This window comes from Prunus mume, linkage group LG2 (genome assembly GCF_029339155.1).
Source record: "Prunus mume cultivar Tortuosa linkage group LG2, ASM2933915v1, whole genome shotgun sequence".
Taxonomy (NCBI): Eukaryota; Viridiplantae; Streptophyta; class Magnoliopsida; order Rosales; family Rosaceae; genus Prunus; species Prunus mume.
In genome coordinates this window covers 24,005,985-24,026,498 of record NC_142699.1, presented here as the reverse complement: position 1 = coordinate 24,026,498, position 20,514 = coordinate 24,005,985, and the positions used below count along the sequence as shown (strand labels likewise).

At 38.3% G+C, this 20,514-nt stretch overlaps 4 protein-coding genes across 5 annotated transcripts; 2 read left to right on the top strand and 2 right to left on the bottom strand.

The window, feature by feature from the left end:
• Nucleotides 1-5,260: 5,260 nt before the first annotated feature.
• Nucleotides 5,261-6,089, bottom strand: LOC103322089 (uncharacterized). The gene has a single exon (XM_008223965.3). It carries the CDS (start codon nt 5,700-5,702, stop codon nt 5,493-5,495), a length of 210 nt encoding a protein of 69 aa, XP_008222187.1. The 5' UTR covers nt 5,703-6,089; the 3' UTR covers nt 5,261-5,492.
• Nucleotides 6,090-8,600: 2,511 nt separating this feature from the next.
• On the top strand, nt 8,601-15,497 carry LOC103322088 (Calmodulin-binding transcription activator protein with CG-1 and Ankyrin domain). 2 transcript variants are annotated; one of them, XM_008223964.2, is made up of 13 exons: nt 8,601-8,996; nt 9,070-9,182; nt 9,707-9,832; nt 9,945-10,060; nt 10,348-10,436; nt 10,704-10,749; nt 10,898-11,554; nt 11,738-11,828; nt 11,926-12,137; nt 13,024-13,694; nt 13,971-14,544; nt 14,829-15,122; nt 15,214-15,497. In XM_008223964.2, the coding sequence occupies exons 2-13, from the start codon at nt 9,170-9,172 to the stop codon at nt 15,307-15,309; spliced, it is 2,985 nt and encodes a 994-aa protein (XP_008222186.2). In that variant the 5' UTR covers nt 8,601-8,996; nt 9,070-9,169; the 3' UTR covers nt 15,310-15,497. The 2 variants fall into 2 exon arrangements, with proteins under 2 accessions (XP_008222186.2, XP_088900771.1); XM_089044645.1 differs by lacking the exons at nt 8,601-8,996; nt 9,070-9,182 and having other exon boundaries at nt 9,676-9,832.
• Nucleotides 15,498-15,901: 404 nt separating this feature from the next.
• On the top strand, nt 15,902-17,124 carry LOC103322086 (uncharacterized). The gene is given in 3 exon segments (XM_008223962.3): nt 15,902-16,144; nt 16,457-16,820; nt 16,823-17,124. Coding segments are annotated over 3 exon segments (591 nt in total). The 5' UTR covers nt 15,902-16,012; the 3' UTR covers nt 16,918-17,124.
• Nucleotides 17,125-17,405: 281 nt separating this feature from the next.
• Nucleotides 17,406-20,046, bottom strand: NTF2A (nuclear transport factor 2A). Its single transcript, XM_008223961.2, has 2 exons — nt 19,628-20,046; nt 17,406-17,737 (listed from the first exon to the last, which is right to left on the bottom strand). Exons 1-2 carry the CDS (start codon nt 19,922-19,924, stop codon nt 17,663-17,665), a joined length of 372 nt encoding a protein of 123 aa, XP_008222183.1. The 5' UTR covers nt 19,925-20,046; the 3' UTR covers nt 17,406-17,662.
• Between the last annotated feature and the right edge of the window lie 468 nt (nt 20,047-20,514).

Below are 20,514 nucleotides of genomic sequence, written 5' to 3'. Positions count from 1 at the left end.
AGTCCAGCTCACCTAATATCCAAATTGGTTGTAAAGATAAATGTTGTAATATATTAAAATCCATTTATGTTCTTACTAAACAAGAAGAACAAGAAGAATTATTAATATATTTAATAAGCAAAGTTGAGAATCCTGAATTGAAATCTGAGTGTTTAAAGAAGTTAAGAAATGTCATTAGCCAAGAAAGCCCAAGTCAGTCTGTTCCTCAGCCGATTAGTTTAAATACCACTTTAGAAAAATTTGCTAAAAAGAAAGAAATTACCTTACAAGATCTACAATTAGAAGTAAAAATGGTTAAAAAAGAAATAGTTGAATTAAAACAGATAAGTCATAAATTACAAAATGAAAATTATGCAATCAAGCAAGATTTAGTCCGTCTTATGGAAAAAGAGTCTTCTGAGTCCAAAAGCCAGTCAGAAAGTCCTCACAATTCTGATGACGAACCTTCTAGTAGTCAACAAGTTGTGAATTTGATCAAACAAGTCAATTTTAGAAAATGGTATTCGAAAGTGACAATATTTGTCCAAAATTTTGAGTTCAACACAGTTGCCTTATTTGACTCAGGAGCTGATCTTAACTGTATTCAGGAAGGTCTAATCCCTACTAAGTTTTACAAGTCTAGAGAATCCTTAAGCACTGCTTCAGGAAAATCACTCCAGTTAAATTTTGAGTTACCAAAAACACATGTATGCCAAAATAAAATTTGCTTTAAAACTTCATTTGTTTTGGTCAAGAATACCACTGACGAAGTCATTCTAGGGTTACCTTTTATTGCCTTATTGTATCCCTTCCACTTAGACTATGATGGTGTCATTTCTACGTATTTAGGCGAAAAGGTTAAATTTGAGTTTCTGTCTAAACCGAGTTGCATAACCTGAAAGCTTTGCAAAAGCGTGTCCAAATCAGTACAGATTATTAGAAAAAATAACCAGTTGAGAAATTAAATTCAAAAGAGTTGAACAACATCTTAGTGATAAATCTTTACAGTTGCAAAATTCAGCAGTTTGAAAATAAGTTGAAAAATGAGATTTGCTCCGACCTGCCTAATGCTTTTTTGTATAGAAAACAACATATTGTTTGTCTTCCCTATATCAAAACCTTTAGTGAGAAAAACATTCCTACTAAAGCCAGGCCAATCCAGATGAGTGGAGAAATAATGGAGTTTTGTAAAAAAAAAAATTAATGAGTTACTTGAAGAAAATAATTAAAGTAAATCCTCTTGGTCATGTCACCTTTCTATGTCCAGAAAAACGCTTGAGTTAGAAAGAGAGTCCCAAGATTAGTTATCAATTACAAGCCACTTAATTCGGTCTTAGAATGGATTAGGTATCTCATACCTAATAAGAGACCTGATTAATAGATTAGAAAAAGCAGTTGTTTATTCCAAATTTGATATGAAGGTGGTTTCTGGCAAATCCAAATAGATGAGTCAGATAGATATAAGACTGTATTTGTCACCCCTTTCGGTTATTATGAATGGAATGTAATGTCATTTGGTTTGAAAAATGCCCCTAGTGAATTCCAGTATATATATATATATATATATATATATATATATATATATATATAACCAAATGAAAGAGGAACCAGAGATAGAAGAAGAACGAGGAAGAAATGCAAGCAAGTAAGTAATGCAATCAAAATAATGCTCAAAATAGAGATAACTGAAAATAACAATTTTTATTTATACTCACAAAGTACTCACAATATGGAGGAACTTATACAAGTGGTTCCTCCAAATTGTCAAACAAAATGGCCTAGTTGTCTCTGTCAAGAAAATCAAGTTGTTTCAAACCAACATTCGATTCCTTGGTTTCAATATTTGTCAGTCTCAAATATCTCCAATTGATCGAGTCATCCAATTTGCTGATAAGTTCCCAGATCAAATTCTTGATAAGAGTCAACTTCAGAGGTTTCTAGGATCTCTAAATTATGTTTCTGACTTCTACCAGAATTTGAGAAAACAATGTAAGCCTTTGTTTGATAGGTTGCAGAGTAGTCTTCCGCCATGGTCAAACACTCATACAGAAATTGTCAAGCAAATAAAAGCCCATGTTAAGACACTTCCCTGTCTTGGCATACCCTCAGTTGATTTCTTCAAAATAGTTGAAACTGATGCCTCTGACATAGGTTATGGTGGCATTCTTAAGCAAAGAGCCAGTCCAAATTCTCCGAACAAATTGTTCGTTTCCATTCTGGTGTTTGGACTCAGTCGCAATATAACTATAGTACTATTAAGAAAGAAATATTAGCTATAGTACTATGCATTAGTAAATTTCAAGATGATTTACTAAATCAAAAGTTTTTAATCCGAGTTGATTGTAAGTCTGCAAAACATGTTTTAGAAAAAGATGTTCAAAACATTGCATCTAAACAGATTTTTGCACGATGGCAAAGCATTTTGAGCATATTTGATTTTGACATTGAGTATTTAAGAGGGAGTGAGAACTTCATTCCTGATTTTCTTACAAGAGAATTCTTGCAGGATACACAATGGCACCCAAAAAAGACAAGCAAAAGAGTCAGCCTCCAAAAAGCCATTAGTTGCCCAAATAAAAGCCATCCTAGTCGTCTCTCAGCTCGAATCCTCCCAGCCTCCATGAGTCAACTTAAGCCGAGTCTCCCCTGAAGAACTAGTTCCTTTCTGGTTGCACCCCAACTCCGAGTTGCCTCGCCCATATCAGTTGCCAATAAGTTCTCCGCTTTGGGCTCAACAGTTGGCCAAGTCGGTCCCAGTTATAAGTCCACACTTGTCTCCAATTATGACCCTTTGCAGGCCCTTCAGTTCCTTTCAAAAGGTCGTCCCCCTATCTGCCCAAAAGTAATTCCCATCTATTTGTCATTGAGCCAAATTATGATATCCATTCTGACCCAGTTGCCATTGCCAGACATTACTTTCCTCCTGGTTTTCACTATATGCCTCCCACCATATAAGTCCTCAAGTATTATAGAGATATCGCTTGAGACCCGATCAGTTGAAATTAAACCGATAAGGGATCGAGATCACCCTGAGATCATCCTTTATCATTCCCTCTACATACACAGAGTTATAAGCCAAGAGTCTTTTAGTAGTCATCCCTACCAGTTGAAAACCCTACACTCAAAATTACAATATAATTATTCTGATTATATTGAAGTACACTATCTTCCTCCACCAGTCCGAGGATTTTAGCCATTCCTGGTTCATCAATTTTGACAATAAGTTTAAAAGTCCTTTTCCCTTTTGGTTCCTCCATTGGTGGGAAAAGCACGCCCTTTGAAGAAATTCTCCCAGTTGCAGTTTTGGCGCTCATCCGCCATTACACTAGTAAAGCCAAGTTCTCCAAAGTTGACTTATTTTTTCCTAAGCAGATGTTTCTTGCTCGCTACAAGGTTCCCGATCCTCAAGTGGTCTTACAGAGTCACCATGGATACTGTGAGTTCTTGCCCGCCAATTCTCACCAAATGGTGGGACAAATTGAAGTTGACAGACCGCCAAGTATGTCTACAATGACCTTCCAGCTTGACCCTGCCACGACTCGATCCTTCTCCTCATCGATCACCTCTGATTCTCGATCGAAGGAAAATCCAAGGTCGATATCGGTAGAAATGGCCCTTGGTTGCTACATCAGCCTCCCAAATGGATGATGATGAGGACAATGATTCTCCTCGTCTTCTAGTTGCCTTTTACCATGCAGAGCCGAACTGTAAAAGCCCAAGCCCAAGAAGAAATCTTGGTATGAAGACACCTTATACGAAGACGGTCAGCACTCTATGATGCCTATGACTTAGGTCCGACTAAGCCGATTGCCGACACCTTTAGTTGCCTCTTTGGAATTTGATTGAAGCATCTTGCAAAGCAGGGCGCCTGCTGTGGACGCCTCGATCCAGATTCTCCGACAGTTCACCCAAGTAAAGCAAAAGTTGCCAACAAGTGAAAGTAAAAGTAAAAGCAAAAGATGCCCGACACTTCACCCAAGTTAAATTTATCAAAGCAAAGGTTAAAGCAAGTCATCCATGCTTTCATCATTGCTCTCTCCACCTGAGTTGTATTCGGTTACCCTAGTTACTTTCTAGGTAACCATAGTTGCCTCCCTCTATATAAGCTGGCTCGGCCTCAGATTGTAAGCAGAATACAATTTACATTTCAGTTTTATAGATTCTCTCTAAAAACACTTTAGAGAAATCACCCTTTGTAAACACTGAGAGTTTTTTGTATCTCTGAAGTTGCTCAGTTGCTATTGTGAGTACTTTGTGAGTATAAATAAAAATTATTATTTTCAGTTATCTCTATTTTGAGCATTATTTTGATTGCATTACTTACTTGCTTGCATTTCTTCCTCGTTCTTCTTCTATCTCTGGTTCCTCCTTATATATATATATATATATAGTCTTCTATTATGATCCTCAATAATTTTATTTGAGGACGCCTTTAGGGTACTACAATTTTTTTCAATGATCCAAACCATCTATTTTTAGGTCTTCATTCATAGATCATCCTTACAAAAATTAGACAAATCTAAACCATTTCGACATCCAATTGTGTCTTACAAAATCAATGAACACAGAGAAAGACTAAAATTTCAATAACTCAATTTAATCAAATAAACGATATCGGATTCAAGTGATTTTTGTAGAGATGATCTTTGAACGAAAGTATCTATAAAATAGACGGTTTGAATTAGTAAATACAATCCGAGTAGGCTCAACAGGGTGTCCTCAAATGTTTTATTTAAGTGATCTCAACTCCTATATATATATATATATATATATATATATATATATAAATGAATACTCTTCAACAAAGATCTAAAATTTCAATAATTTAATTGAGTGGTCAAATAATATCGATTCATGTGATTTTTTATAGAGATGATCTTTAAATAAATATCTACAAAATAGACACTTTGGATTAGTGAAATACAATAGAGTAGGTCCTACAAAGATATCTCTCAAATAATCTTATTTGAGAGATCCTTTATATATATATATATATGTTTTGTTGTTGTTGTTGTTGTTGAAATCTTAAGGTTTACAATAATACATGGACCACCTCCACTCTCATTGGAGGCTGCGCTTTATCCATGAGTGAGCTAAGCCAATCAGCAATGAAATAAGCATATCCAGTGATCCAAAATCCAAACTACAATCATCCAAGACGTTACCACTAGTTTAATTTCACAACCTAAAACCAGTAAATGTAATTTCATTCAGCAAGAACATAACTTGGTGATCACGAAGTCTATAGCCCTTAAGCAGTAACCACAAGCCAGTGAAAACATGGCACAAAGAACACAAATTTTTCAATTGATCAAAGCCTCACTTAGATATTAGTACTAAACAATCTTTAGTTCACAAACACAACATTAACTGTAATTAACAAGTTACAATGGAAGCCAAACAGAATAATTATTCCTCGGACTCTGTTCTGTTCAAAACAAAGTTGGCCACATTTTCTTCTTGTTTCCTTGGTGTCCCATTTTCACCACAAAAACAGAGGAGCTGGTAAAGAGTTAACCAAGGTAAAAATGGACCTTGATGGCCAACAAGAAGACGCAAATGAGAGCAAAGTAGAGGAGGGAGTGAACCATGATGGCTGCACCACTAGTTTGAAAGCTCCCAAACTCCACGCAGCCATGGCGCCCAGGCAACTGGAAAAGCAGACCTGGAGACAACAGCACAAACAGAACCACTGCCACAAACACCGGGCCCCAATCAGACATCCCTAAAACTCTCTCTCTCTCTCTCTCTCTCAGTCTATGTTCTGCTGGAACAGAGGAAGTTAGGTTGGTACCAAAACTGCTGCAATGAGAAATGGTAGGTTTGGATTTGGGGGTTGTAAGTTTATATATGCAGAAGAGAAGAAGACTTTGATTGGAAGAAAACAAACACTGACTGGCTGACTGGAAGTGAATTGGAAAAGAGATAAAGAGAGAAGAGAGTGTGTGGGGCGGAGGCTTGGGAAAACAAGTCACTTGGATTCACTCTCCGCCGTCCCATTTGTGTTTGTGTGTTTCTTTCTAGTCTCTCTGTTTTCGCCATGTGACAAGGAATAAGAGCCACTGAGTCAAGTATTGGTTGCTTGTTAGGCTTCTTTCCCATTTAATGCTGCTGGGCCATCACTAACACAATTATACAAGAGCTCCTCCTCCTCCAGTTTTTTTTCTTTCCATTTTTTGTTTATTATTATCTTTTTCCATTGGGTTGGGCTCACACTGAGGAAATGAAGATGTCAGTCCAATAATATTCATCATGGGTTAATTGGGCTTGGTTTCCCTTTTTTTCCTTTGTTGGTTTAGCCTTTTGATAGGGGATTGGGAGCTCCTATAATAAGGGAGTGTGTGTGTTGAATGTGGTTTGGAAATTTTATGTATATTCCCCTCCTTGTACGAGGTCATATTTATACTATAACAAAGTCTTAGTAGCCAAATAAATAATAAATTCATATTTCTATTTACAGTAGAAAATCAAGAATTAAAGTAAATTAAATACAATTATAATGAGAATCCTTGGTGTGTAAAGAAAGAAAGTCAATTGTCCACAAGTCACGCCAACACAACCCTCTTAACTCTATCTTAACCAAAAAGCGATAAATAAATAAAAAGGAGCTTATTATTTGATAATGGAAACTACCCTAGAGCTAGCAGCTAGCCACTTTGAACACCAACTAATACATTATAGACTATGGTGTCCCAATAGTTTCTGTACGGAGTGGACACCAGCTTCTGGTCATAATTATGGGATTTTTTTTTTTTCTTCTTCCTTTTAATAAGTACCACTTGTATTTCACCAATTGTCAGCATGGAAATGCTACCTAGTACCAAAGCCAACGGTTTTCATTTCCACAGGATAGCCCCGACCACAGAAAGTCAATTTGTGACCGGCAACAAATTGTCCTCTTCTGATTCTCAACTCTCCATGATAATGCTACCTTCTTTTTTTTTTTTTGGGTCGAAATAATGCTACCTTATAATAATATTTTGTTATCATGTCTTTTCTTTTTCTTCTTTTGGGTAAAAGTGTTGTAGCATGATTCAATTGGACCACCACTTGGGTTGTTGGTCCGTCATTTTACAAATGTCAAAATCCCAGCAAACTAACCCCTGTTTTCTTCTTGATATTACTTGTCTTTTTACCTGTAAGGAGATATTCATTTTTACTGTGAATTACAATTTGACATATATACAAAAATAATTTTTCAAAAACACAAAAAGAAAAACTTCTGCAAACATATCTCACCGCTGTTAGCATAAATGTGGGACCTTTTACTTACCTGATAAGGAGGGAAGTATTTTCCTTTTCCTCCCATTAGAAAGAGCTCTAACTAGGGCTGGACATTTGGACTCGAAACTTGGCCAAATCGCCCAAACCAAACCGATGGGTTGGATTGGGTCGATTTTTTTTTTTTTTTGGGTCATCGGTTTGAACCTAAACCAAACCGAAATATATGGTTCGATGTACGGTTTGCAATATTCAAAACCACAGTTTAACCAAACCAAACCAAAGATATTAAAAAATATTATATATAATATTATTATAAAAAATATATGTATATATAGATATATAATACATAGTTTCAATCTTTTCTTTTTCTTCTCTCTCAATCTCTCCGTTTATCTTGTCTTCATCTCTCTCTATTTTTTTTCTTCTCATTCTTCTTATATTTGTCTTGACTCTCTCTCCCCGTCTCCCTCTTCTTTTTTCATTCTTCTTCTTCTTCTCTCTCTTTTCTTTTTCTCCTCTTCTTCTTCTTCTTCTTCTCCGTCGCTCCCTCTTTTTTTTTCTTCTTCTCCTCTCTATCGCTTTTATTTCTTCTTCTTCTTCTTCTCTCTCTCTCTCTCTCTCTCTCTCTCTCTCACAGAGCCAAAAAACCGAAATCGAACCAAACCAAACCACAAGTCCAGGTTAGCAAGTGGTCGGTTTTCATCAATTATGATTTGGTTTCGGTTTTCAAAATAGCCAAACCGAAACCTACAATTCGGTGTCAGGTTGAGCCCAAAACCAAACCAACTCAAAGCGAGCCCAGCCCTAGCTCTAACCTACATGGCTAATATTTTGTACATCAATAAATAAGACGAATACGTCAAGTAAATACTCTACCACTAAAACAAGTCTCCATCGATACAAAACAAATGGAATGAAATGCATGTATGCCAAGGGCCCAATCCTCTTTTCCTATCTCAACCAATATCCAAAACCATCCAAAGCAGCCGCCTCACAATTTAATCCCAACCACACATACAAGTTACAACCCCGCTCCTTTATATCCATAACCTCTTTCTCCGTCTCTTGGATGTACCTGCTGCTTGCTTGCTTCCCTATGCTCTTTCATTCTCAGTCAAAATATGTGCCGCCGCACACACAAAACAAATGAAAAATGTGGGTGATATTTTATGCACTCACTCAACGAACGGAACTCAGGAGTCAGGAGAGGAATATGCGAGCACGGCACCTTTTCCACGTTTTCTATTTTATCAATTAAAAATATCTCGTGACCAAAAAAATAAAAAATTATTAACGCAGCTGAAATTGCTGTCACCTATCTTAGTACTACTATGTTAAATGACGAAAACAACCTTCCCTTCCGCAGTTGGAAGGAACGTTGTCCCCACCTACCCATCTATTCCTCTGCTTCGTGGGATATGCCGCGGCTGTTCTGATCTGTCCATCATACTAGGTAATTACACCATCAGCGGTCTAGACATAGGCACTCACGACTCACGACCCGTACCGTGAAGTTTCCAACTTTGAAGCAATGGCAAGATTTTCAGCTGGCCAATTAGTTTTTGCCACGTCATCGGAGCACGAAGCTTCGTAGAGGCAGGTAGCACAGGATAGTAATTCGCTCCTTCTTTGCTTACCCCTCCTTCGTCCTCGACTTCCTGGTGGTCGTTTCGTTTACAATACACTTGGTCTTGGTCGCGCTGTCTCTGTCGATTATTTTGCTTTTGAAGCCGAAGCTCCAAGCTCCAGCACTGCACTCGGCGAACAACGGGCTCACCTGTGATCCGGTTCAGGTATATTTAACCGTCAGCCCGACCCGGATTTCGTCCCTTTCCGAAGCTCAACTCTTTAATTTGCTTCTTGTAGATTTGAGTGAAGTGTCGTCCTTGTCGACGCAAATGAGCACAAGTCAAACGCTTTTTCTGCAGTTCGTGGTCAAGTTTTGATTTTTCGACAATCACTGAATATGATGCAATCAGGTACGTAGGATCGCGAGCTTGTTCACTTACAGTCAGAAAGAAAAGAAAATTACAAAATTACTAGTTTTTTGGTTGAATTTGAGTCTGAAAATGCACTGTTTATATAGATAGATTTGGAAATTTTCTGACCCCTTTCATGTTTATAATCAGGGCATTTGGGCCTGTTGACTGGTTTTTTTATTTAAAGATTGTTTACAACCATTAGAATTTGCACTTTGTCTTGGTTCATTTCTTTCTGAATGAAATGAAGTAACGGTTCAAATGTGATTCGGCTGTGTTTGGTTTATCTTGTAGTTAATCTAATTTGGAACATCAGTTTTAAGTCTATCCTGCTGCAAATAATTTCATTTTTGTTTTAAATTGTGTCTTAATGTCTGATAGCTCTGTTTTCCTGGGATTCTATGATCTTATATAAAGCCTGTGCTACGTTGCAATCAGTGTCTTTGTAAACTATGGTTAACGGCCATTATAAGTTGTCAATTGGAAACTGTTTGACATGTGTACTATTATGCGTATGTTCTCAGGGTATAATATTAATGATTTGTTTCAAGAAGCTCAAACCCGTTGGCTGAAGCCTGCGGAAGTGCTCTACATATTACAGAACCATGAAAAGTTCAAGCTCGCCCCAGAGCCCCCTCAACAGCCTAGTAGTAAGTCTCCTTTTGGTATTGTATTAGGGTGGCATATTGGTATCCCTATCCTTGTTGTTACATCCACTGCGTATAAATTCATATGCCCTACCTTTTTGTGGTTTTGTAACAGGTGGATCTTTGTTTCTATTTAACAAGAGGGTCCTTCGGTTCTTCCGTAGAGACGGGCACCACTGGCGTAAAAAGAAGGATGGAAGAACCGTTGGTGAAGCACATGAACGACTTAAGGTTTGTTGAAGCAGTCTATTCTGTTATCCTAAATGCTTTCTTTTGTGAAAAAGGTCCTTCCTTATTGCACTGAACAGTATTTTTTTTTTTGGTGTGGGTAGTTATGAAATGAGTAAGGTATTTGTTAGAATGGTTCAGTGGCTCGATGAAGTTTTTTTCTATTCTGAAAAAGTTCCTACTTTATTTTGCTCTGTTTATGTTTTTGCACTAAGCTAATGGGGTTAGTACTGAGGTCAATTTATTCCCATATATCAGTTTGAGTAATGACATTTCTTATGCATGATTAGGTCGGAAATGCTGAAACTTTAAATTGTTATTACGCACATGGAGAGGACAACCCAAATTTTCAGAGACGTAGCTACTGGATGCTAGATCCGTGAGTACCTTTATAATTATCATCGATTTCCTTATATAATTAAGTTTTTTGTAAAATGTCTGCTTTTGACATAATTATTATGCACATGTATTTAATTTACATCTAACTTCCATTGAGATAAAAGTAGGAATATGGTTTTGTCATAACATGTCGCAGGCTCGATGCTGTTTCCATCCATTTATATTCGTATCGGTTAGGCTTTAGCATATGTTAGGAATAACATATATGGAAAAGATTTTTGACAATTTATTATCATCCTTTTGGCAGGGCATATGAGCACATTGTTCTTGTGCATTATAGAGAAATTAGCGAGGTGAGTCTTTAGGACCTGATTATAAACAAGCATATCTCACTACTTCACACCGTGTGTAGAATTTTTTTAAAGCAAAGATGCACAAGCAGTCTTTGGTCTGTCGCTTTAGTTTTGAATTGACATCCCTGCTTGCAATGCTGCATTTCAGGGAAAGTCCAGTACTGGAACTTTTGCACAATCACCAGTATCCTCTTCTTCCTTCAGCAATAGTCCGAGTGATAAGACTACTCAAAATAGGGGCTCTATCTCCATGATTAGTGATTTACATGAACCTTATCAGAATTTATCAAGTCCAGGTTCTGTAGAAGTTAATTCAGATGTAGCCATCAAGAAAAATGGAAGGGAGAACCCAGATAAGTTATATGGAACTGGGGAGTCAGATAGTTCAGCTAAGTTTGATGTTAGTCAAGCTTTGCGACGGCTCGAGGAGCAGTTAAGTTTGAATGAGGACAGCTTCAATGAATTTGTCGATGATAATCCAAATTCAGATATCATGGACAGGTTCAATGAATTTTTGGATGATACAAATGGTTCGGATATCCTGGAAGACCATAGTGATATGACCAATCAGGATCAGTTTACTGCCTTCCATGGACCAGAATATGTTGTACATGATCAGTTCTATGGTGGACGTGCTCAGATGCAAGGTAATGCAAACAATAGTGGTGAACATAGTCAATTCATTGGTCAGGAATTTGCAGATAGAAACAAAGAATCTGCACCTTGGAAAGAGGTTCTGGATTCATGTAAGCCTTCATCAGTTGTAGAGCCCAAGGAGAAATGCTTATATGAATTGGACACAAATGTGAGTATTACCAAGTATTACATACCGTTCTTTGTTTTTGTCCCCATTTATTACACTTTTACTCAGATATATTTCTAGAGATTGTTAATGGATTTTGGCTGCTTAAATTTTGTATGTCTTTTATGAATGGCTTGGTCCCATGTGTCTGAGATGGCATTAACCTCTTTATGTTAATTGCAACAGGAAAAGTTGCCATCTTCTTTCAGGAGTGGACCAACTGAAGGTCAGGAGCATTGTCAGTGGTTAAATTCAGACGGAACTAATGTTAAAAACTGTATGATTTCCTTTTCTCATTAGGAAAATTGGTTTAACACGTCTTTTAGCACCTACTAAATATTTTTCAGACTCTGACAAGTTTCATGTGTTATCAGTTTCTTTGTCACTGCCTGAAGAAGTTGACAGTTTCAAGCTTTCTCCATGTTCTTCTGCGATGGGAACACATTCAGACTATTATACATCGTTGTTTGAGCAAGGCCAGACTGGAACTCTTGATTCAGATATCAGTTTGACTGTTGCACAAAAGCAAAAGTTTACAATTCGGGAAATTTCTCCAGAATGGGGTTATGCCACTGAGGCTACAAAGGTATGTTTCGCGTCATACTATGTCTGGTAATGCTCCTTAGAATAATCATTTGGCTAAAATGGAAGTAGTACTCCCATAATGTTCCCCTTGCTTGTTTTATAATTTTCTGGAGCATTTCTGAATCAATCTTCATGTCTCTGGTCCTTAATGGAGTCCTTATCTAAACAGTTCATTCTCTGCTTCACCTTTTTTCATATGATCATTATACTACAAATCAGTAAGGAAAAGTTGGATATGTTAACCTGAACTAAATCACTGAATAAAGCCTGTCACTATCAGATCCTAGCGAATATTTTCCACCAGGTGCTTTTTATGCTACTAAAAGTTTGAGTTATTAGTCCAGATCTTGATGACCGGATATCAGAATTACCAATAATCCAGTACAACAATCTGTCTAATCTAAACTGTTTCAGAAACCAAATACCCTGGTCTTGTAAGGGTAGCCTGTCTATGCTTGACTTTTTATTGGTCCCTCGGACCAAAATGAACTCTACAAAAATCAACTTGGAATGTTGATCTTACATTGTCTGTAAGAAAATAATGAGTTAATACTGTAATTTTGATTTAAGCTGCAATCAACGTATGATCTGATCAGTATAAAAAACTATAATTAAAACCAGTCATGTTCATGGGTACTGTCTTGTGTGCATTTTAGGCCAAGCAGCCTTTTTCTTTTTTAATGTGATATTTACTTCTTTTTTTAAATTTAAAAAATTGGCCAAGTGACAATGCAGAGAACTGTTGAGTATCCACCTTATAACAAAGTCCTAATTCGATAGATTCTCCCTTGGATTTGTTTTTCCCTATAAAAAAAAAAGGTTCCTTTGTAGAGCTTTTGTTTTTTGTAGTTTAAGATTAAACTTAAAGCCCACGTTGCTTGATGCAGGTCATAATTGTTGGATCTTTTCTGTGTGATCCATCAGAATCTGCATGGAGTTGTATGTTTGGTGACATTGAAGTCCCTGCTCAGATCATTCAGGACGGTGTACTCCATTGTGAAGCTCCTCCTCACCTTTTTGGGAAGGTGACTATCTGCATTACTTCAGGCAACCGGGTGTCCTGCAGTGAAGTCAGAGAGTTTGAGTATCGAGTTAAGAGCAGTAGTGGTACTAATAACTTGCCTCCAACAGAAACTACCAAGAGTGCTGAAGAGCTGTTATTACTTGTCAGGTTTGTTCAAATGCTCATGTCTGATTCATCAATGCGGAACAGAGATAGTGTTGAACCTGAGACCCTGAGGAGATTGAAAGCTGACGATGATTCGTGGGATAGTATCATTGAGGCTTTATTACTCGGCAATGGAAGTGCATCTAGTAACATATATTGGCTTTTGGAAGAGCTTTTGAAAGACAAGTTGCAGCAATGGCTTTCTTCCAGATCCCATGGACTTGACCAGACAGGTTGTTCCTTGTCCAAGAAAGAGCAAGGGATAATACACATGGTTGCTGGTTTGGGCTTTGAGTGGGCCTTAAACTCAATACTAAGTTGTGGAGTCAATATTAATTTCCGTGACATAAATGGATGGACTGCTCTGCATTGGGCCGCTCGTTTTGGAAGGTAACAAAGCTTTCCTTTTTTTCTTTGGGGTTATTCCTTGTCCAAAAGAGCAAAGGAGTGATACACATGGGTTGTTGGGATATTTAGTGAATGTGTTTCATTTCACTTGCATAACACGTTAATATTTCAACAAAACTAGGACAAAGGGTTACACTTACGTATTTCAAATACTTGTTTCATCAATCCAAAATTAGGCAAGGAAATAGCGAAGACAAAAAAATCTCATATAGGCTATAGCTCTTGTGGTGCATCATTCAAATTTCCTTATTTTAACAGGGAAAAGATGGTTGCTGTACTTATAGCTTCCGGTGCATCAGCTGGAGCAGTGACGGATCCCAATTCCCAAGATCCAATTGGCAAAACTCCGGCATCTATTGCAGCCATCAGTGGGCATAAGGGACTTGCAGGCTATCTTTCAGAGGTCTCATTAACTAGCCATCTGTCATCCCTTACACTGGAAGAAAGTGAGCTTTCTAAAGGCTCTGCTGAGGTTGAAGCAGAAATAACTGTAAACAGCATCTCAAACAGAAGCCTTCACGGCAATGAGGATCAGGCCTCACTTAAAAACACCTTGGCCGCTGTCCGGAATTCAGCTCAGGCTGCGGCACGCATACAATCTGCTTTCCGAGCACATTCTTTCAGAAAACGAAGACAGAAAGAAGCTGGTGTTAGTATAGATGATTATGGTATCAGTTCAGATGACATTCAAGGGCTTTCAGCGATGTCAAAGCTAGCCTTTCGTAACCCACGTGATTATAATTCAGCTGCAGTATCTATTCAGAAGAAATATCGAGGCTGGAAAGGTCGCAAGGATTTCCTGGCTTTTCGCCAGAAAGTTGTAAAGATACAGGTACCTCAGTTTTTTTGCAGAATCGATTTACCATTAATTCATCCTGCACCACATATTTTGAAGTTAGGATTTGCTGTGTGCTTTAGCATTTACCATATGCAGAGCTTACTCGATTGTTGAATCAAGTTGCATAATGGATTGATTGAGAGTCAAAAGGAACCCTCATCTTTTTTTTCTTTTTAAATCAAATGCACCACGTGGATATAAATTCAGGATGTTGAGATTATTCTACTTAGTAAAATACTATATACTAAATTGGATTATATACTTTTCTTTCTTGACAGGCGCATGTGAGAGGGTATCAGGTCAGGAAGCACTACAAGGTAATTTGCTGGGCTGTTGGAATCCTGGACAAAGTTGTACTAAGATGGCGAAGGAAAGGAGTTGGTTTGCGTGGTTTTCGGCATGAAACACAGTCCAGTGAAGAAAGTGAAGATGAAGATATTCTCAAGGTGTTCCGCAAACAGAAAGTGGATGGAGCCATTGAAGAGGCTGTCTCGCGGGTACTGTCCATGGTTGAGTCTCCAGAGGCACGCCAGCAGTATCATCGCATGCTGGAGAGGTACCATCAAGCTAAGGTAAGCAAGCAAGTCACAGATTTTGATGAAACAACATTCCATGGACTTAGATTTAACTCATGTAAAACATCTATTCAATTTAATCTTGCAGGCTGAACTAGGTGGCACTAGTGGTGAAGCAGATGTACCGAATTCCCTTGATGATACATTCAATGTAGAAGACATTGATATGTATCAGTTTCCCTAGAAGCAAACATCTAATTTTTCTAACTTATGTTGCTCATTGGTTTACCTAAATTTCACTGATCACATAGTAGATGTATGTTGTTAGTATGGGTTCGGTTTGTACATAATGATCTTGGTTAATGATGTAAAGAGATGTTGATTTATGAGTTTTCATATATATTATATCGTTGCTGTTATTGCTTCCTGTTATTGTTGTTGTCAATGTCGTTTTTCGTTTGTTCTACTACAATCGCCCATTGGTCACATGGATATCACTGATATTATTGTAGACGGCGGTGGCTCATCCCGAGTGCCGACCCATGAACTCACGACAATAATCTTTTTGTCGTAATCGTTGATATTTAATTATAATTGGCCTCGTTTAGCATGCAGATTCTGATCAGTCAGTCAGTAGACCGACCCGATTCTTATCAGACAGTCGACCGATCGGATTCTGATCGTAGATAAATAAAATAAAAAAATAAAGAGAGCTGATCGTATCACTAACTATTAGCCATTCATATAGCCAAAAGGCCAATACTTTTACGCCACGTCAGGCGCAAGTGCTACGTGTCATGCCAAGATGACATGACAAGCTTGGCACTCGGTGTTTGATTGCTTGTTAGTAGAATCTGGAATGAAAGAGGGGCTTTGTTTTGTTTTGAGTTGAACTTCTCTCTGTGTTGTATGAGATCTCAGAGTGACCCAACAACAACAACTCAGCGATGGATTCGAAAGATGAAAACGTGGAGCTGATTAAGGAGGCCATCAAGAGGCTCTTAGAGGAGAGGAAAAACAGAGATGCCTCAGTTGATGATGATGACGACCGCCTCCTCCTCTCCCGATTGCTCTCTCAGGTTAGTTAATCACCCATCTCAACTCTCTCTCTCTCTCTCTCTCTCTCTCTCTCTCTCTCTCTCTCTAATTAAGCTATGCATGTATGTAAACAAAAGAACCATACTTCCGATTTCTTTTTCCTTTTTATGAACGAGAGAGGCAGGAGGGATTCAAACACGGACCTTTTACAATCGGCTCTGACCTACTCTATTTGCCTTGTTTCGATATATTTCTTCATTTCTTGTGCAGTATATATATACTGCAGGGTTGGCAATAAAATTCATGAATCCTGTTAATATTTTTGCCCACTGGTTGGATACTATTATTGACAGGTAGAGTCATTAAAAGGCAACGAGCGGCTTCAGAAACCCGAAGCTTTAACGAAACCGGGAGAGTTAACTTCCTCTGCAGATGGGGATCAATCGAAGCCGAAAAGCGAGAGTGGTGGTGACAAAGCAGACGGAGACGACGGTGGCTCCGATGAAATTGATAGAGAAGAGATAATCGAAGAACTTAACAAGGTGAAGAGACAGAACACGATCACCCACTGGCTTCTTTCCGTCATGATTGTGCTCACTGTTGCTTGGCAAGCCTCTGAGGTGACCCTTCTCTGGAAATTTAAAGATGGGTTGAGCCACCCGTTTAAATACATTGGAGACATGTTCACAGGGAAAGGGACAGGCAAGGACTCAGAAGAACACAAAAAGAGGTTCCTCCTCTCCCTCGTCTCCAAATTCCTGATCTCCCTCACGTGGAGTTGCCAGATATGAGCCTAACTGGTGAACAGCATTGAGCAAATTGCTTGCTTTTCATCTGCCCTGGCTCAAAGATTCAATATTAAAGAGTAAAGAAGAGACTTTCGATTTTATGGGTTGACATTTTTGAAACCCTTGGATTTAATCATGGGATTCTGAAGAGGAGAGCTGTGAAAAGTTTATTCAGCAAATAGTCAATAAGCAGAATAGGAGTGGCCGTATTTGCCCAAGCCTCTTCTGATGAATATTGTCTTTGAACCGTACTTGTGATTTTTGATTCAATGCAAGATTGAAAGTTATGGAAACGAACACAAAAGATTGTTTTACTCCATCCACAGCTTCACCATCACTCACTGACCAATCGATTCGATTCATATCGATTCATCCATTATGAAGGTATTTATGATCCCAAATCTCCATCAGATGTAATTACCAGCCCGATCACAAGACAAATCATCTGATTAGTTTAAATGCCACGTCACACACAGAACATAAGGGGCAAAAGAGTAATTGGATCAAGGAAACATTCTTCAATCTTCAAACCTCCAATACCGTATTCATTTTAGATAATTACCCAGAGCAATGTAAATTTCCAATTCAACCAATAACAATCATAAGAATCTCTAAATTCTGGCGACACAAAAAAACACAACGAACACTAAACATCCAACCAAAAGAAAGTTCATACTTTCCATTTGAGATCCCTACAACTAAACAGTAATAGGCAGGGAAGAGAGCACACATATTCCCACCCATTGTTGAATGTGAGTGATGATCTTGTCTTCATGCATAGTTCAACCGGAAAATGTCATTGAACACATAGAAGCTTCCCTGTGGAGTAGGCATCAAATGGAACATCTGAAAACGAAAACCATAAAAAGAACTATGATTAGGTAAAAGCAACTGCATAACGAAACAAAAAATTACAATAATAAAGATCATGATGCTCAAATGCCTACATAATTGGTAAATCATGAATAAATTCGATTCAACAAAGGAAGACGGTCAACACTCAGAATCTAGAATGAGTTAACGAAGGAGTTGATGGAGTTGATTATATACACCTAAACATAAAAAAAATTTGAAAACAATTTTGAGAAATTGGATGTTTAATTAGTTATCTGGGATATATACAGCCTACTAAAATTTTGAAAAAATGCACCAGTACACGTGTACTGATTTCTAAAAGTGAAAAACTGTTGAGCTCCTGATGAGGCAATGACTAATGATATGCGCCTCGGCACAGCTTATATTATTAATTCAAGAGACAGATAGCTTAAATTAGTAAAATATGGAACTCATAGAAACTCCATGGCTATAATTGGCATGCAAGCCAAGAAGAAGAATAAGAATGGAGCTCTTGTCCTTTTGGGGCACAAGCACACACACACTACATTTGCCAAAGGAGGAGGGAGGGAGAGAGGCAAAGAGAGAGAGAGAAGATGAAGAATCTCATCACTTCACTTCGGGTCAGCAATAAGGTTTTTCCCCAATAGCGCAGGGCAAGAAGGCTATTTTCTTTTTTACAATAATGAAATTTTCCGGAGAGAGATGCTTAATGCTAGAATTCTCTTGCAGCGTGTCAGTCCTGATATGAGTGGAAGTAAAAGTAGCCAAATTAACATGCCAAATCAACTTTAAACAACCATATATACCAACACAATCATGAACAGCTAGTTAATCACACATCACGACCGAAGCAGAAAACAAAAGGAATCCAGCTGAGTAGCATCCTTGGGTAAAGTAAAACCATCCCAAGTTTTGAGCTGATTTACAACAAACACTGTTGAAACGAATAGCAAATCAATCAGTTTTGAATTGTTATCTTCTACAGGATCGTTATACAACCTACAAAGCAATTAAAGGCAAGAGAGAACGGATAGGCATAAATCGATCCGACCAATGATTAACAATCAATGAAACAAAGTTATATAACAAGAATGAAGGTTTCTATAACGTGAAATTAGAACATCCAGATTTCGTGGACTTAATTGCCATAATTTAGGCCCAATTAAATTGAAACTATGATTTAGTCAAAACTACGGTTTCAATAGCGGATTCCTTCACAACAGAGAGAAAACAGCAGTTTTATGCAGACATTCATACATTATCCACTAAAACCTCAATTTGTTTCTCCTTTCTAGAGAAGTGGACCGCATCGTTCCGCTGGTTGATTTAATAGCAAACAGGATTATTAAAGCAATTCAATCTTCTATTGAAGTATCGAAAATAAGCATAATATTGACAATTGACATGTCAGCAGCAGAAATCGAACAAAATTTAAAAGAAACAAAGTAAGAAATATTCAAATCCACACATGTATCCTTCTTTGGTAGTTGTCAGCATAAGAAATGCCGTATCGCGGCAAGTACAGCCTGCATATAAGCACACGCGGCCAAATCGGACTGAAACTAAAATTTACAGAAGCGCGAAATAATAAAAATAGATCCAATCACGACAAAAATCAAATCCGATACAGAAAAATACCTCATAAATCTAACAAAACCAGTCAATCGAATATAGCAATTCCACTATCGTATATGCACACTAAAGTTTTAAATAGATCGAGGCCAACCTCCACCAAAACCCCTCCAATCTTACCCTAAAAGATTCATAATTCTAATTCTAGCCAGCAGAACCAACGATCGCACAACAGATTAGCAGCAGATCAGCTAAACAGCCACAACTTAAACCCTAAAACCGCCGCAGGTAAATAGAAGACATGAAATCGGAAAATCAAGTATATACCTGGCTGAACTTGAGAGCATGCTGCTCACCGGCGAGCTGGAGATTGCCGCTGACGAAGACGAGCATGCCGCCGGCAGGGCCAGAGGGCTGGCAATCGACGGTGGTGATGCTGTGCTGGCACTGCTGGAAAGGGAGGCTTGTGAGCTTGGCCACGATGTTTTGTGACCCTTGGATCTTCTGACCTTCGAAGGTCAACATCGAACCTTCCTGGTACAAGTTCGCCAAGGCCCCGCGATTCGCGTCGAACAACGTATAGTAATGCTCCACGAATGCTTTCGCCAACGAATCTGGATCCATCTCCGCCGCACCTGATCACTGCCCCCGCGAAAGAGACTCAAAAGACTCTGAAACAGAGAAGGGACTTACTGCAAACAAAGAAGAAACGGTAGGCACGAAGAGAAGAGGAGAGCTGAGAGTCTGCGACCGAGTGACTAGGTTTTTATATATGTTCTGTTTTTTTATTTTATTTTATTTTTTAATTGTAATTTTCCAAGTTTTAACCGATATTTAGAGGAAGATATCGCCATGAGATTTACCGGATCGGCCCACCGTATCGCTCCTATTTGCGTGGGTCCGACGCTGGTTATTATTATTATTTATTTTTTTTTATTTTTTTTTTTTGGGTCGAAACACACTTTCATTGAAAGGGAAAGGACAAACCATACACAGCAGCCAAACAAACGACCCAAAGAACAACAGCAAAGCAAAGTACCAGGCCAAACCAGCCAAACCAGAAAAAGAGACACTAAGTTCCAGTTAGGACAAAACACACTAGGACGCCACCCCAGAAGGCAAGCGTCAGATCCTAACTAGACAAAAAAACACTACACTTGTGGAGGACAAGGAAGACCATCGTTATGGAGCACGAAAACCAGGGAGGATGGGGG

Bases quoted from the DNA above. Each gene is read 5' to 3' on its own strand.
- LOC103322089 (XM_008223965.3), bottom strand. From the start codon at position 5,702: ATGTCTGATTGGGGCCCGGTGTTTGTGGCAGTGGTTCTGTTTGTGCTG.
- LOC103322088 (XM_089044645.1), top strand. From the start codon at position 9,679: ATGTGTACTATTATGCGTATGTTCTCAGGGTATAATATTAATGATTTG. The intron at 10,437-10,703 runs GTGAGTACCTTT...TCCTTTTGGCAG, and splicing joins AGCTACTGGATGCTAGATCC to GGCATATGAGCACATTGTTC. The intron at 14,545-14,828 runs GTACCTCAGTTT...CTTTCTTGACAG, and splicing joins AGAAAGTTGTAAAGATACAG to GCGCATGTGAGAGGGTATCA.
- NTF2A (XM_008223961.2), bottom strand. From the start codon at position 19,924: ATGGATCCAGATTCGTTGGCGAAAGCATTCGTGGAGCATTACTATACG. The intron at 17,738-19,627 runs GTATATACTTGA...TTTCGTTTTCAG, and splicing joins ATGCTCTCAAGTTCAGCCAG to ATGTTCCATTTGATGCCTAC.